This window comes from Neophocaena asiaeorientalis, unplaced genomic scaffold (genome assembly GCF_003031525.2).
Source record: "Neophocaena asiaeorientalis asiaeorientalis breed wild unplaced genomic scaffold, Neophocaena_asiaeorientalis_V1.1 scaffold70, whole genome shotgun sequence".
Classification (NCBI taxonomy): Eukaryota; Metazoa; Chordata; class Mammalia; order Artiodactyla; family Phocoenidae; genus Neophocaena; species Neophocaena asiaeorientalis.
The window spans coordinates 11,447,600-11,464,415 of NW_020175410.1; the positions used below are offsets into that span (position 1 = coordinate 11,447,600).

Below are 16,816 nucleotides of genomic sequence, written 5' to 3' on the forward strand. Positions count from 1 at the left end.
CTTCAGTAAGGAACAGTGTGATCTTTTGTATTTTAGCTATAAAGAATGAAGTAAAAAAAACCCCAAAAAACGTAATGTACATTTAAATTAAACTTAGGTATTTTCTAAGCTTACAATTTATAAATAATGGCAATATTAAAAACAAAATCTATAACTAGGGTTTATGTTTTTACAGCATGGCTAGTTTCTAGTGTTTGAAACAATCATGCGTTTCAACATGAATTATTTTACAAAGAACTGTCTCCTCTCCCCCTCAGGCTGAGATAAAATAGGCAAAGGCAGATAAATCAGTTTTTCCTTTTCTTTTCATCGATTATAAGACAAAGCAATGTCCATGTACTGTCCTTTGGAGTTTAGATGACGCGATTATATGGAATTCATTTGATTAGTTTATTGAATTCTCTGGTGAGCTGTCAAACAAAAACAAACAAGTATAAAATCCCATTTACAATTTGCTGAATTGTAGTCATAAAGAATGATGTGAGAGGTTATGTTGAAAAATGATGATTTATGAGTGTCTGTTTTTCCGATATAAGCTATTCCAATAAAAGTGATACATTAGTCAAAAATGGCACTTATTATGACATCAAAAATTTTTAATTATAAATGTGGGATTAAGCTAATCTAGAAAAGGAAAAGCTAAATCAGGATATAGTTATTAGTTCTTATAAAATCAATTCTTTCATTCAAATATTCTATAAACAAATATTTATCATATGCACACAAAAAACCTTAATAATAAAAAGAAAACTAGATGCACAAGACCTATTATCATTTTACTTCAGCCTTGGATCACAAGATCACATGGTGCTTTTAAACATTTTGGTAAAAACTCATTGTTTTCTATATTTGATGACATCTTACGGTGTGAACTTGACAGCTTTTAAAATATTTAACTTAATTTTACTGAGCAATGGTGGCAAAAGTATATCCATCTCCCTTCACTAAAATTTGCTGATTGTATTCAGAGGCTGAAGTTCTGCACAACCAGGCTTTTCCCTCTTTCTTATACTTGAAGACTCTTACATATTTTTCCTTTCCATATTGGGATCTAGATTAATGTACTATATATTTAGCATTTAAAATTTTTTAAATTCATCTAAAAATGTTTGCTTTTAAAAGACAGATCTGAAATATTTAAACCTAATTGTAAGCCTTAGTTCCCGGAAATGAATTTTGTATCTAACCCAACTCTGATTATAAAGAACTTTTTTCTACACTATAGTTCAATGTAAAAAAAAAAAGTAGTTGCATTATTTAAAAAACACTGCCTAACTTATGCTATGTCAAGGACTATATATTTTCTAAAATGCTACATCCTTTCAAGAAATGACATATCTCTATTTAATAGTTAGCTCTGATGTCTCAGGTTTAAACGTTTACACACAAAAATACTAAAAAGGATTTTTTGAGGATGTTAATCTGTACATAGTGACACCAGAAAACATCTCATTAAGCCAAAGTCCCCTTTAAGTAGTTTTCTGAAATCTCCACTGTCTTTAATCTTCTTCCTATCACTACTTGTTGCTGACTATTCTCATATATATGAGAGTAAACTTTTATTATCCACGGTCCCAACTTTAGAGTGGCTGCTCCTCTTATCTGAGGGAAAGGGGATATAGTCTTAGGAGTAATGTAAGTACAAAATCCACAATGACTCATGATTTCCATGAACATGATAATACCCTCACCGCCCTCCATTATGTATGACACTCCATTACACCCAACCACAAAACCAAGGCTCTGTTAAAAAGTGAAACTCTCAATTTCCCCTTGTGCTGTAATGGTGACAAAAATTCTTATTAAAATGATGTGAATGAAGTAAAACATTTCAATATTCAATGCATTTCAATAGAGATCTCAAATACACCAATGACATTACATAAAGAAGAATATTTTAAAACTTCCATACTTAGAAATTACATGCCCAGGGGTGAATCCAAAATAAACATGAGCATAGCTATAAAAAAGTCACTTACCATTCACTTATATTTTCTTTTGAATATCATAACCTCTTCCAAAAAGGACAGAGGAATATTTAACATCCTCACATTAATTTATTTTCTATTGTGTGTAACTATAGTTCCTATAAAATCCTGACCTCCAGAAGTGTTATATGACTTGATGTCAGAAAGTTGTTAAATACATTCACTGGGGATAAAAGCATGAGTGCTTAGTGATTGAGCACAAGTAGCAGCATTTAAAGCTTAATGTGAACGGCACTGAAGAGCAAACATAAAATTTATTAGAAATTTCTCATACTGAAGCACAATCTCTTCTATAGCATCACTTTCCTATAACAGCTGCCTTTCAGTACTAGGAAGGCTGTCTGGAGATAAAAACAACTCATCCTTGTTCCAGAGTTCACTCTTTCAAATGCTTGACAATTGTTACCACGTCTTTTAAAATTTTTCTATATTTTAGGCAAAAGTTTGTATAATCTTTTATGTATAGAAGGAAAAATGTTTAGATCTCTCACCATCCAAAGGTCAGTCTTTCTTAAATAGTCTCAAGGTTTTCAGGGTTCTTAAGGTAAGCAATGTTAAACATAAATTATATTATGGTATAACATTAATCTGTCTGCCTGTCTATCCATCTGTCTGTCCATCCATCCAACTAGTTACTGATCACTACATAATAGGCAGCCTCTAAGATGGATTCAAGTAATCTCTGTATTCTTATATTTATGTCTTGTGTAATTCTCTCCCGTTGAGTGTGGGATGGACTTTTTGACTCACTTATATCAAATAAAATACAGAACTGATGGAATGTCACTTCGGCTCTATGAAAAGATGGCAGATTGCATCTTGGCTACTCCCTTGCATCGCTCCCTCTGGGGAATCTAGTTTCCATGTTGTGAGGCATCCCTGTAGAGAGGCTCTCATGAGAAAGCGGGGAAGTGGATCACAGAAACTGAGATAAAAAAAGTTGCTGTTTCAAGTCGCTACATTTGGGAGTAATATGTTATGCAACAATAGGTACACCAATTATGCCAGGCACATAGTAGTAAATAAGATAGGTAAGGTCCCACTTAAAGCTACAGACCCAAAAACATGAGTTCTTAAAAGTCACGTTGCAAGTCTATGTTTGAATAAGGAAAAGGGTCCATACATAATAAAGAATTTTATATAGATATATTTTTTCTGGTAAAAACTCAGTAACAAAATATTCTAAAAATAAAAGTATACAGCACAATAAAATCTACATATTGTTAATGAAATTGTTTGACTACATCTGCCTTTCTTAAAGAAACATGATAGTCCTTCCCAAATCACCATCACCTCAATACAATTAGTTAGCATAGCACTTTTTAAGTTAATTTTAACTATTATCACATATTTTAAGAATCAGTTTTACTGAGGTGAAGTTTATATACAACAAAACTTACCAAATTTAAATTGTATTATATGTTTTGAAAAATATATATACAGTCGTATAACAAACACAATAAGCACAATATAGAATATTTTGTCACCCCAAAAATGTTCCCTCTTTCTTCTTTGCAGTTTAAATGGATTCAAGCAGTGTAAAGCCTTTTGTGTCTGGCTTCTTACTCAATATAATAGTTTTGAGAGTCATACATGGTGCTAAATATATTGGCAGCTCACTCCTTTGTATTGCTAAGAAATCTTTCATGGTATGGAATATAATACAATTTGTAGATGCATTTATCAGTTAAAGGACACTTGAGTTGTTTCCAGTTTGGAGCTTTTTTGAATAAAGCTCCTATGAATATGCAAGTATGAGACTTTGGGTAGATACATGTTTTTATTGCTCTTGAGTAAATAGCTAAGAGTAGAACTGCTGGCTGGTATGATACGTGTACGTTTAACTTTATAAGAACCTGTCAAACTGTTCTGCAAAGTGGCTGTGTTATTTTGCATTCCCACCAGAAATGAAAGGATGTTATATTAAAGTTGCTCTACATCCTTGTCAATGCACAGCAGTATCAGTCTTTTAAATTTCAGCCATTCTAGTGGGTGTGTAGTTGTACCTCACTGTGGATTTAATTTCCATTTCTCCAATGATTAATGGTGTTGAGCAGCATTTCATGAGCTTAACTGTATATCTTCCTCAGTGAAGTCTCTCGTTAATTGATTTGCAGGTTTTCAACAGGGTTATGTATCTTCTTATTGAATTATAAAGAGTTCTTCATATCTTCTAAATAACAGTGCTTTATCGGATAATTGTTTTGCAAATATTAGTCAGTAGCTTGCTTTTTTATTTTAAGGGTATTTTTCAAACAAATGTTTTAAATTTTGATGGTTTAACTTATCATTTCTTTTTCTTAAATTTCTTGCTTTTGTGTCCTAAAAGATATTTGATTAACCCAAGATCATAAAACTTTTGCCTGTTTTCTAGAAATTTTATGGTTTCAGCTGTTGCACTAAGGTCTATGATCAATCTTGAGTTAACTTTTGTACACACTGTAGGATGAAGGTCAAGTTTTTTTTTTTTTAAATGTGGTTTTCCAATTGTTCCACCACCTTTTGTTGAAAAGACTATAATTCCCCCCATTGAATTACCTTGGTGCATTGGTCAAAAATCAGTTGTTTATGTCTGTGCAGGCCTATATTAGAACTGTCTATTCTGTTCCATTAATCTATACTTTTATCCTTATGCTTAAACCAGACTGCTGTAACTAGTGTAGTTTTCGGACAGTGGAAGTCCTTCAACTTTGTTCTTTGTAAAAAAAAAATGTTACTTTCCCCAAAAAAGCCTGCTGAGATTTTCATTGTGATTGTGCTTTAATCTGCAGATTTGGGGGAAACTGAAATCTCAACACTATGAGAGTCCCGTACCACACAAAGACTTGGGCTTCTTGGTACCACGCCCATGCCCATGGTGGTTTAAAATCTGGAGATCAACAAGTCCTGTGAAACCCAGTGGAGGGATGATAACGAAGACTGTCTGATTCCTCCATGCCCACTCCTTCAATGCTTATCTTTCTCCTGCTGTTGTTGTGATATATCATTTCTGAGTATAAACTATTTGAGTCCTCTAAGTCCTTTCCCTAATCAATTACTTAAAGGAATTAACATGGTTAGCATAGTACTCACCAAGATCTCACTATGATTACTTAGTTTTAAATGATATCAGTAAAATTGAGGAAATAATAATGGTTTTCCAATGCTTTCAGCCAGGCCTGGGCTTCTAATGCCCCAGGAACATAGCCTGGTTTGAGCTGAACCACTTACTCACAGTGGACTAATATGCTTTAACTCATATAAAAGATGTAGGGTTGAAAAACACATATGCCCTTGGAAGTTATCATATTAAAATACTTGTCTTATAACTTCTCTGGTGTGTCAAAAATGGCACACCAAGGAGGTTTTCATTAGTACTGTTAGTTCACAAATTCAGGTGTAACAATTCAAAGTTTAATAAAATAAAGCAGACTATGGTCAGATAAAAAGTGATTCTCTATAAGTGTGGGTGAAGTCAAAAGAACTTCATTGTGTGATTTTGATTTATATCCAAATGCTGGCACCAATTTCATATGCATTTCCAGGAAATAAATTTAAAAATCTATCTCCAGTACTTAAAATATAATCACCTCCAAATCTCAGCTTCGATTTCCTTAACACTATTCGTTTCTTATCTTTCCCCTTCCTGGCTCTTTAAAGCCATGAGTTTCATACATTCCTTCCAGATCTGTGCTTAGTAGTTAGAAAAATTCAAACTAAATTTAGTGATTTTTCACATATCCCTTTTAAAAAATAAATTTTAGTAAGCACTAAATGTGATAGCTAGCTCACCAATAAATAAAAAATATAGAACCATACATGTTTTAAACCCTCAGTTTAAAATGATTCATTAAAAATACGGGTCTAGTTTTTGGATCTTGTTTTTTTTTCTTTTTTTTGCAGTACGCAGGCCTCTCACTGCTGTGGCCTCTCCCGTTGCGGAGCACAGGCTCCGGACGCGCAGGCTCAGCAGCCATGGCTCACGGGCCCTCCGCTTCGCGGCATGTGGGATCCTCCCGGACCGGGGCACAAACCCGTGTCCCCTGCATCGGCAGGCAGACTCTCAACCACTGCGCCACCAGGGAAGCCCTAGGGTCCCATTTTGATATGAAGATTTTTGCAAAGTGAATGAGGAAATTAAATGTATGCCTTTAAAAAATTAAAGTGGAATGTTCTGTAACCTCAAGGTCAAAAAAGTGGTATGAATGATGAATGTTACCAGGATGAAGAAATCACTAGGGGATAGGGAGATCAAGGAGGATTTCTTGAAGGGCAAAGGAGCTAAAATATGTTCCTCAAGATAAGTAGGTTGTAACCAGCAGACAGTATTTTAAACAGAAAGAATGATAGAAAGGCACAAAAACAATAATTCACAAGTCATGTTTGAAGGATGATGACTACATTAGTTAAGACTGTACTAGCGCATGAATATAGGGAGAGGTAAGAGATAAGACCGGGGATGAAAGACTTTTAATACCAGGATAAGAACTTAGATTCTGCACAGAATGGAGGGCCACTGAAGGTTTCTAAAGAAGAGAGGGACATAACGAATGCAGAATTATTATTTCCACCCACAGGTCTTAGTTCTACTACTAGAGTTATGTAGAATGAGTCGATTCCTTTTTCCATGATAGCCCTAAAAACTGCTATTATGTTCTTCCATTAGGGATAAGGATGAGAAGGACAGATTAAAGAAAGAGACTGAAATCATGAAACAGTTAAGCCATTCGCCATCTGTACAAGGCTTGAAATGAGCACAAAATTATGAAGAGAAAGAAAGGGATGGCTATGAGTTCATGTAACTACAAACTTTTTTCCAAATGAGAAATGTTCTTATAAGTTGAACATATTTCTTACTTTATTTCACTTTAAAATTCACTGCAGAGTGTAATGAGCAGCTTCAAAACCAAGTTCTTCACTGACACAGAGAAGTGCTGTCTCAAGGACAGACAGCAATTCTGCAGAGACAATCACATTTACTGAGGGGCTCACCCGTGCAGCTCTGAGAGTACATCAGACAGTTTTCCCTGCACTCTTTCCAATTATTTTACATACTTTTCTTAGGATGACGGGTATTCTTGAAGCATTAAAATAGCATCCACAGAAGTCATTTAGGTTGCATTCTTTAAACACTCCTTTCATTGTTAAAGGATGTTTTCCAATTGAAAAAGTCTAAATTATAAAACCTAAACCCATGCTTGTGCAACATAAAATATGCTGCAATAGGGCTTCCCTGGTGGCGCGGTGGTTGAGAGTCTGCCTGACGATGCAGGGCACACGGGTTCGTGCCCCGGTCCGGGAAGATCCCATGTGCCGTGGAGCGGCTAGGCCCGTGAGCCATGGCCTCTGAACCTGGGCATTCGGAGCCTGTGCTCCGCAAAGGGAGAGGCCACAACAGTGAGAGGCCTGCGTACCGCAAAAAAAAATTAAATAAATAAATAAATAAATAAATAAATATATATGCTGCAATAAAATCTTAATGTTACTCTCTTTATAGCAATATTAACTAATCGATATTTTCAGAATATTTGGCAGTTTCATTTTGATGATGATAACACTAAAACACTTTCATAACTACACACAGTAAATAATGTCCTCTTATGTGTTCCTTTATAGGATTTATGGAAAAGTATAAGGCATAAGCAATACTATATTAAAAAATAAGTACCCTGCGACCAAATAAAATGGATTTCAAACCTTGACCTTAGTTGGCTCAGGACTACTTTATTTGTTTTCCAAGCTACAAATTTCAGGACCCCAGGGTTGGATATAAATTTAAGGTCCAAAATAATGTACCCTCTGTCCTATTAAGTTGGAAAAGTTATAGTTTACCAAAGATTAGTCCTTCCTGATTCTTTAAAACAATAAAGAGATTTGAAAATGCATTTATTAACCTTTTAAGGTTAATGATTTATCATTCAGCCTGCTTGTCTAGTAACATGTATCATTGGATATATGTATCATCATTTCAATTTCAATTTACTGTGTAACTGGTTTTATTGAAAGGATTTGGAGTCTTAATTCATATTTATTGAGAAATTCTATCTTCCTAGAAATTACTGCTATGTTAGCAATAAGACAAACTAACATAGCTTGGTAATTAACCATATTGATTCACACTGTACACTTCATATCTTTGTGTCTTTCTAGAATACTATAATTTTTAGTTTTAAATTACATTTATGAACTAATTACAATAAAGAAGGAAAAATTTTAAACTAAAGGCAAGTTTTTAGTATTTAGATAAAATCCTTCCTGTAATTATAGGTACAGTTAGAGAGAAAACTAAAATTCAACAAAATATCAAGTAACCCAATTGTACGTCTCAAGCCACATACCTGACATTGCCCTTGGTGTTTCTGAGAACTGTTGCAGCAAAATTCTGTGTGACGCCCACCAAGCTGATTCCATCCACTTCCACAATCTGGTCATTGACTTGTATTCTTTGGGAAGAGGGAAAAAATTACCCACAATTAGTTTTTCCGATAATATATTACCATTCCCAATAAATGAGTTGACAAAATTGATTTTCAAGATACTCTTATTGATTCAAAATTTGTCTCCAAGTTCCAGATCTTAGTCAAAAGCTTAATGTTTTTTAAAAATTATTTTGAAAAACAGAAAAATTATTTTGAAAAACAGAAATACATGAGTGTATGTGTGTGTGTATGTATATTTATTTATGTCTAGGAGCTATATATAGTATTATTGTAGTTTATCATATAATGCCTTTAAAGTTATATACATGTTTTATATATACCATTTTTTATTCCTCAAAATGAAGTATTTCAATCATGGAGAAATGCAGAGGGAATTAGATAATAAACACTCATGTACCCAACACCCAACTTTATCAAATCCCGGCACTGCAATATTTGAGTCAGACTTTTTTCTAAAAACAATATTACAAAAAAGCCAAAGCCCCTTTATTATTTGTCTTCAATTCTATTCCCTTCTCTGCTTCTACAGGAGTAACTATCATTAATTTTGATGCTTAGCCTTTCTACTGATGCTTTGAAATATAAATAATACATACACGTGAAGAGGCACAATATGTGTACATTTGCAGTTTTCAAACGTTATGAAATATACCTCTCTTTCTACAATTTAGTTTTCTTCACTCAACATTATATATGAGATTTATCCATGGTTATAAATACAATTCTAGCTAGTTCATTTTATTTTACTTAATTTAATTAAATTAATTTATTTATTTTTTGGATTGGCAGTATTTTTATTCTCTGTTCTGGTAGGTCTAAATAGGAAGCCAACTTAATTCAGAAGTCGGTAAGTGATAACCTAGTTTAACAAGCATATAGTATTATCTTTCATGAATATTCTAAAATATATTCATCCATTATTTTGCAGATGGGCACTGTATTGTTTTGAATTTTAGCTATTATGAATACTGATGTAATAACTAATTTCATATGTCTCCTTACGTACATGTGTGAGTTTCTCCAGGATATATAGCTAGAAACAGAATTTCTGAGTCAAAGAACACAGGCATTTTCAACTTTGGCAAACGGACACATTTCAGTTCAAAATGCTTATACCAGTGCAAATTCCCAACAGCACTGTAGAGAGGTTCTGAGTCTCTCCACACCCTCACCAATACTTGGTATATTCAGACCCTTTAAATACCACCAAACTTATAATTGTAAAAAGGTATCATGTGATTTTAATTGCATTTCCCCGATTATAGTGCGGTTCAATGTTTTTTCGTAAGTTTATGAGTCATAATGTCCCCTTCTGAAAACTGTTAGAACCTTTTACCAATCTTTGTTGAGTGTTTTTTCTCATAGATTTATATAAGATGTCTTTATCTTGTATACCAACACTTTCTTAATTAAATATGTTGCAAATATCTTTGGCCCAATCTGTAGGTCATCTTTTCACATTTTTGAGGGAAATGGTGGTTTTAAGAAGAACAGTTTTTAAAAATATAATCATATTTTTAATTTTGGCTTTATATTAGGTAGTTTTTGTGTTTTGTTTAAGGAATCCCTTTCTGCCTCAAGGTTATAAAAACATTCTATATTTTCTTTTAAAGGTCTTTAATTTTGCTTTTCTGCATTTTTAGTTATCCACCTGTAAATAATTTTTTATTATGATATGTGTTAACAATCTTCTTATTTTTTCCAAGTATATAAACAATTGGGTTAACAACATTTAATAGTCCACTTTTTATCCACTGAGTTGCAGTGCTGCCCCTGTCAGGTTTCAAATGTGCGTCAATGTGGTTTCTACTTGACTGTCTATTTTTGCACACTTACATTGTTTCATAATTAGTTTTGACATTTCATAGGGTAATTCCCTTTACCTAGTTCATTGTCTTCAAAATTTTCTGAGCTCTTCTTGGGCTTTTTCTTTTCATAGTTTGTTTTGGATTTACTTGCCAAATTCTCTAAAAACATTTTTTGGAGTTTTAATAAAATTATACTGATTTCTAAGATTAGTTTGGGAAAAACTGAATCTTTATCATATTGATTCTTCCCATCAATAAAAATTAATTGCTACTATAATTATCTTGAGCAGATGTTGTATATATCACATGCTGTTGCTATGTATTAAGAAAAGTTATTTAAAGCTTGGAAATAAAAACCAAAGGAGAGGCAGTATGTTGTTTCAATGTCATGTACATACATTATTAAACAGGCCCAACCAAGGATAATTTGGGGGAATGTATTTTAATTGATCTACTGTTTTTAAAATTGATTAAAAGTCTGAGACATACTAAAGTAGAACGTTAATTTGTAGACTTTTGTCCTAAATAAAATCAGATACTTTTCTTCTGTTATTAAAGATAATCCCATAGGTCATGGTTTATTTCCCTGTAGAATATTAACTGGCTTTGTATCTATCTTAGCAATGTTATTCTAACATTACTTTATTAACTTGCATGTAAACACCTACTCCTAAAATGTTCTTTGAACCACACTTACCATCTCACTGGTTCTCTCATTAATTAGTGAGTTGAATAAAGTCTGATACATGTACGTTTTATATTTATGAAAGTCATCTGCTAAACTCTGAATATTAGCCTGTAATAGCTTTGGAGTTTCCATAAGAGGCCAGAGTGGATTCACAAAACTAATTCAATTGTGTTACCACAGAAATGCATTCATGGACTTTTGTTTTGTCCCCAGAGTTAGTCTAACGCAGCAACGGAACTTTATCTTTGCTATCATGTTTTTTTCTAATTCAGTACTTTTGACTTTTTTTTTCTTGGTTCTTGGCCATGTTGGTTCTGGACCTAGTTTGTACTAGATAACAGCGACATCAACAACAACAATAAATAATTCCCCACTGGTAGAAGAAATGACTGGGAGTGTAATTTCATAATCCGACCATTTGAGACTTCTAATGGGATTACGGGGATCTGTTATCTCCCATGTAAGAGAAGATAAAGAATTTGAGTTGCTATCCTTTAATTTCTTTGTCTATTTGTGATCTCAAACTATTTCATTAAAAAAAATTCATGAACACTAGAAAGCAAAAAGCCCTTTGAATCTTGACTAGTGAGTTTTTTGTTTCTTGGATTACTTAACCTGTTTCTGAAGTTGCAGAACTGAGGCTACAAATTCTCTGTGCTGCTGTAATTGAGAGAACCCATGATCTCACTGTGTGCGTATGAAGTATGTTCCTAACTTAGAAGGGTATTAATAAACTAAATTATAAAGCCTCTGAAATTAAAGGAGCGAAAATCTAATTGGTTCATAGAGAATAATAAGCACTTTCATAAATCTTATATTTTAGTATCTAATGAGAGTTTAAATGTGCTAGACGTTTAAGAAAAAAAATCCTTCTTGGAGATTCTGCTAGAAGTTCAGAAGTATTTTCATATAAGAGACCAAGTTCATGTAATAAAAGTGAGTCTTTGGACAAATAAGACTAACTAAATAATTTTGGTTTAAAATACCTATCTATGTTTTCTCCATGATTTTGTAAAGGTGTGGGTTTGTATTTTTCTGAAGAGACCAGTTAATCTGAACTTCCTAAAATTCTGATACAAATACAGATCAGATAAATTAAGTACCTCTACATAAAGTTTAAAAAGCATAAAAAATATAAAATTGTGCTCAACTAAACTGAATCATAATACTAACAAACTTTTATATCAATGGTAATTATGTTTTATAGAGTGTCAGCTTAAAACACGATTTCCAGGATTCTTAGTTATTTCCAAAACCTTGGTCATAAAGCTTTTAATATATACAACTCTCCTTATGTTAAAATGTTACAAAGTTAATATAACTTTGCATCATGTTAATGAACGTGTTTATTCTTGCACTTTAAGAATATGTAAAAATAGTGCATGTGGCTGTAGAAAAATGTATTTGTTAGTCTGTTAAATTGCTTGTGTATGATAGGTGATTATTATCAACTTTCTATCTATGAGTGAAGGTTGCTTCTAGAAGGTGGTTAGGCAGACTATGAGTTAAATTTAAAATGAGTAATTAAGACTATGCTAACAGCAATGCGATAGAAAAAAAAATGAGTAGGTAAGGTAATGGAATGAATTTCTGTTTTTCAAGAGAATGAATAGCAATTTAGTCCAAAAGTATCAGCCTGTTTTAGAATATGAAAGAACATAATGAAGATCAAAACTTGAGCGTGTGGAGAAAGCTGAGGAAGGTTTAAAGAAGCGATTTTTATTTACCTTGGTTTATACCATGTGGGGCCAGAAAGATGCTATAAAATGTGCTGCATTTTGACAAAATTTTTTTTTTTTTTGCGGTATGCGGGCCTCTCACTGCTGTGGCCTCTCCCGTTGTGGAGCACAGGCTCCGGACGCGCAGGCTCAGTGGCCATGGCTCACAGGCCCAGCTGCTCCGTGGCATGTGGGATCTTCCCGGACTGGGGCACGAACCCGTGTCCCCTGCATCGGCAGGCGGACTCTCAACCACTGTGCCACCAGGGAAGCCCAAAACTTACTGAGTTTTGAAGGACTTACTCAAAATATAATTTAGAAGAAAAGAGTGTAGTTCTTCTACTACCAGAGTTACATAGAATGAGTCAATTCCTTTCTCCATGATAGCCCTTCATATATTTGAGAACTGCTAATATGTTTCTCTATTAGGGGTAAAGGAAGAGAAGGACAGTGAAGAGAGAGACTGAAATCATGAGACAGTTAAGAAGCCATTTGCCATTTGTACAGTTTGAAATGATAACAGCACAAAATTACGAATGAGAGCTCCTTTTACTTCACATTCTCATCAGCGTTCATGTTGATAGCATTTTAGATTTTGGCCATTCTAATACGTATCTAATGATATTTATCATGGTTTTAATTTGCAGTAACTCATAGATTGGAAGAAAAACTTTAAATATCATATATCTTATATGGGGCTGGTATCTAGAATATTATAAAGAACAGTTACAAACCAATAATAAAAAGACAAACAACCCAACTTAAAAATAAGTCAAAGAAAAGTATTCAATACCATATGATCTCACTTACATGTGGAATCTAAAAAACAAAACAAACAAACAAAACAAGAAAACCCACCAGCTCACAGATACAGAGAACAGATTGGTGGTTGCCAGAGAGTAGGGGATAGGGGATGGGCAGACTGGGTGATGGGGGTTAAATGATACAAACTTCCAGCTATAAAATAAATACGTCATGGGGATGTAATGTACAGAATTGTGACTATAGTTAATAATATTGTAGTGCCTATTTGAAAGCTGCCAAGAGAGTAGATCTTAAAAGTCCTCATCACAAGAAAAAAAAAGAAAAAAAAATTTGTAACTACATTTGGTGATGGAATGTTAACTAGACTTATTGTGGTGATCATTTCACAGTGTATACAAATATCAAATCATTATGTTGTACACCTGAAACTAATATAATGTTATATGTCAATTATACCTCAATTTCAAAAAGTGAGCAAAGGATCTGAATAGGTATTTCTCCAAAGAAGTTTCACAAAAGGCAAATAAGCATATGAAGAAGGTGCTCAACATCATTAGCCATCAGGGGAATATAAATCAAAACTAAAATAAGACCCCTCTTCACACCTACTAAGATGGTTATGATCAAAAGAAAGGTAGTACCTGAAACTAAACACAAAATTGTTAATCAACTATACTCCAGTGTAAAATAAAATTTTTTTAAAAAGACAGATTGTAACTTTAAATGGAGCATAACCTATAAAAATATTGATTCACTATGTTGTACACCTGAAACTACTATCATATTGTAAATCAACTATACTTCAATTAAAAAAAAAAGACAGATTACAAGTTTTCATGAGATGTGGAGAAACTGTAACCCACATAAATTACTGGTAGCAATATAACATGATGCAGTTGCTTTGGAAAACCATCCAGCAGTTCTCCAAAAGGTTAAACCTAGCGTTACCATACGACTCAGAAATTCCACTCCTAACTACATACTCAAGAGAAATGAAATCATGGCCACACAACATTTGTACGTGAATGCTCAAAGCAACATTATTCAAGATAGCCAAAAAGTAAAAACAATCCAAATATCCATCAACTGGTGCCAGAATAAACAAAATGTGGCATACGCATTCAATGGAATATTATTTGGCAATAAGATGAAATGAAATTTGATAGGTGCTACAACATGAATGAACCTTGAAAATACTATACTAGTGAAAAAAGTCATCACAAAAGATCACATGTTATATGATTACATTTACATTAAATGTCCAGAAGAAGCAAATCTCTACAGACAGAAACTAGATTAGTGCCTAGGAGGGAGGAGGGGAGAGATATATTTTTCAAATTTGCACAAAAGTACAGTATGAGCTAGCAGTGGCCATACCATGCTGGATAGGATAGTCTAGGGCACTAGTTCCCAAACTGCCTAACTGCAATGGAAGAATGGAGCAATTTTGAAAATTAAAGATTCCTCAAGTTGCACTCCTCCAAAATTCTCATTCAGAAGCTATGGAGTAAAGCACAGGATAGACATTTGTTTTTCAATTTTGTCTATTATGAATAAAGTTGCCATTCACATATAAGTCTTTATGTAGACATACATTTTCATTTCTCGGAAAATACCAACAAGTAGAATTGCTGGCTTGAAAGGTTAAGTATACGTTAAACTGTAAAAGAACTGCCAAACTGTTTTCCTAAGTGGCTGAAAAATTTTTTGTTCCCACAAGCTATGTAGGAGTGTTCCATTTCTCCACATCCTTGCTAACATTTTATATTGTCAGCATTCTTATCTTTAGCCATTCTAGTAGATGTGGTATCTCACTGCAGTTTTAATCTGTATTCTCTACTGACGAATGATGTTGACCATTTTTTCATATGCTATTGACCATTCATATATTTTTCTCTTCAAAATAACCATTCAAATCTTTCATCTGTATTTTAAAAATTGAGTTGTGGTTCTTTTTGTTATTCAGTTGTAAGTGTTCTTCATATTCTTGACACAAGTCCTCACATGAATGTTTAACAAATATTTTCTTCTTGTCTATATAGCTTCCTTTTATCATTTCATAACTGTGCCTCTCAAAGAACAAAAGTTTTGACTTTAATAATGTTCAGTTTATCAGTTTTTTCTTTGATGGTCCATGCTTTGAGTCCTGTCTCAAAAATCTTTACTTAATGGTAGGACACAAAGATTTTCACCTACGTATTCTCTTAAGAGATTTCATGGTTTGAACTCTTATGTCTAGACCTATGATTAATTTTGAGTTAATTTGTATATAGGGTGAGGTAAGGTTTGTGGTTCAGATTTTTTGTTTTTCCATATGGATATCTAATTCTTTTTTAATTTTTATTCTATATTGGAGTATAGTTGATTAACAATGTTGTGTTAGTTTCAGGTGTACAGTGAAGTGATTCAGTTATATACTGAATCTATATCTATTCTTTTTCAAATTCTTTTCCCATTTAGGTTATTACAGAACATTGGATATCTAATTCTTGTAGGACTATTTATTGATTGTACATTTTACCACTGAATTATCATGGCACTTTTTTTTTTTGCGGTACGTGGGCCTCTCAATGCCGTGGCCTCTCCTGCCGCAGAGCACAGGCTCCAGACACACAGGCCCAGCGGCCATGGCCCACGGGCCCAGCCGCTCCACGGCACGCGGGATCCTCCCGAACCGGGGCACGAACCCGCGTCCCCCGCATCGGCAGGCGGACTCCCAACCACTGCGCCACCAGGGAAGCCCTATCATGGCACTTTTACTGAAAATCACCTGACTATACCTGTCTCAATCCTTTCCTTACTTTCTATTCTACTTCCCTGATCTCTGTTTCTATTTTTATACCAATATCACATGGCCTTGGTTACAGAAGTTTTGTAGTAAGTCTTGAGAAAGGTAAGGTTAGTCCTCTAACTTTATTCTTTTTCAGAATTGTTATTCTAGGTCCTTTGCATTCCCATATGCATTTTGGAACCAGCTAGTCAATTTCTACCAAAAAAAAGAAGTCTCCTGAGATTTTTATTGTATTTCTTTGAACCTACAGATAAATATGGGGACATCTGACTTCTTAACAATGTTAAGCCTTCTATTCTATAAACACTGTTAAGTCTCCCTTTATTTATCTAACCAAATATCACATTACCATCAATCCCTAATATCATCTCAACATTTTTCATATTTTATCCAACAACATCCTCACATAACTAAAAGCTCTAAGATAAGCCATACCCTGAAAAGACTGTTCACATTTGTGCTTTTGTACCTTTTACAAAATATTTGCCAAAAATCCCTTCTCTACCCTCTCAAAAGCCTTCTCCTAAAGGCCCAGCTCTTCTCTTTGAGGAATTATCTGCTTATCCAAGCCTAACGATTTTTTAAATTCTTGAACCTCTTCTAGATCTTATATTTTATACCCCCACGTAATGTTGATGC

General features: G+C 33.7%; 1 protein-coding gene across 2 annotated transcripts in view; it reads right to left on the reverse strand.

The window, feature by feature from the left end:
• PPP1R9A (protein phosphatase 1 regulatory subunit 9A) overlaps positions 1–16,816 on the reverse strand; it is a 306,866-nt gene that overhangs the window by 110,910 nt on the left and 179,140 nt on the right. For both annotated transcript variants that reach the window (XM_024767116.1, XM_024767115.1), the window contains exon 5: positions 8,306–8,410. In XM_024767116.1, the coding sequence (XP_024622884.1) occupies positions 8,306–8,410 (105 nt within the window). The remainder of the gene's footprint in view (positions 1–8,305; positions 8,411–16,816) is intronic.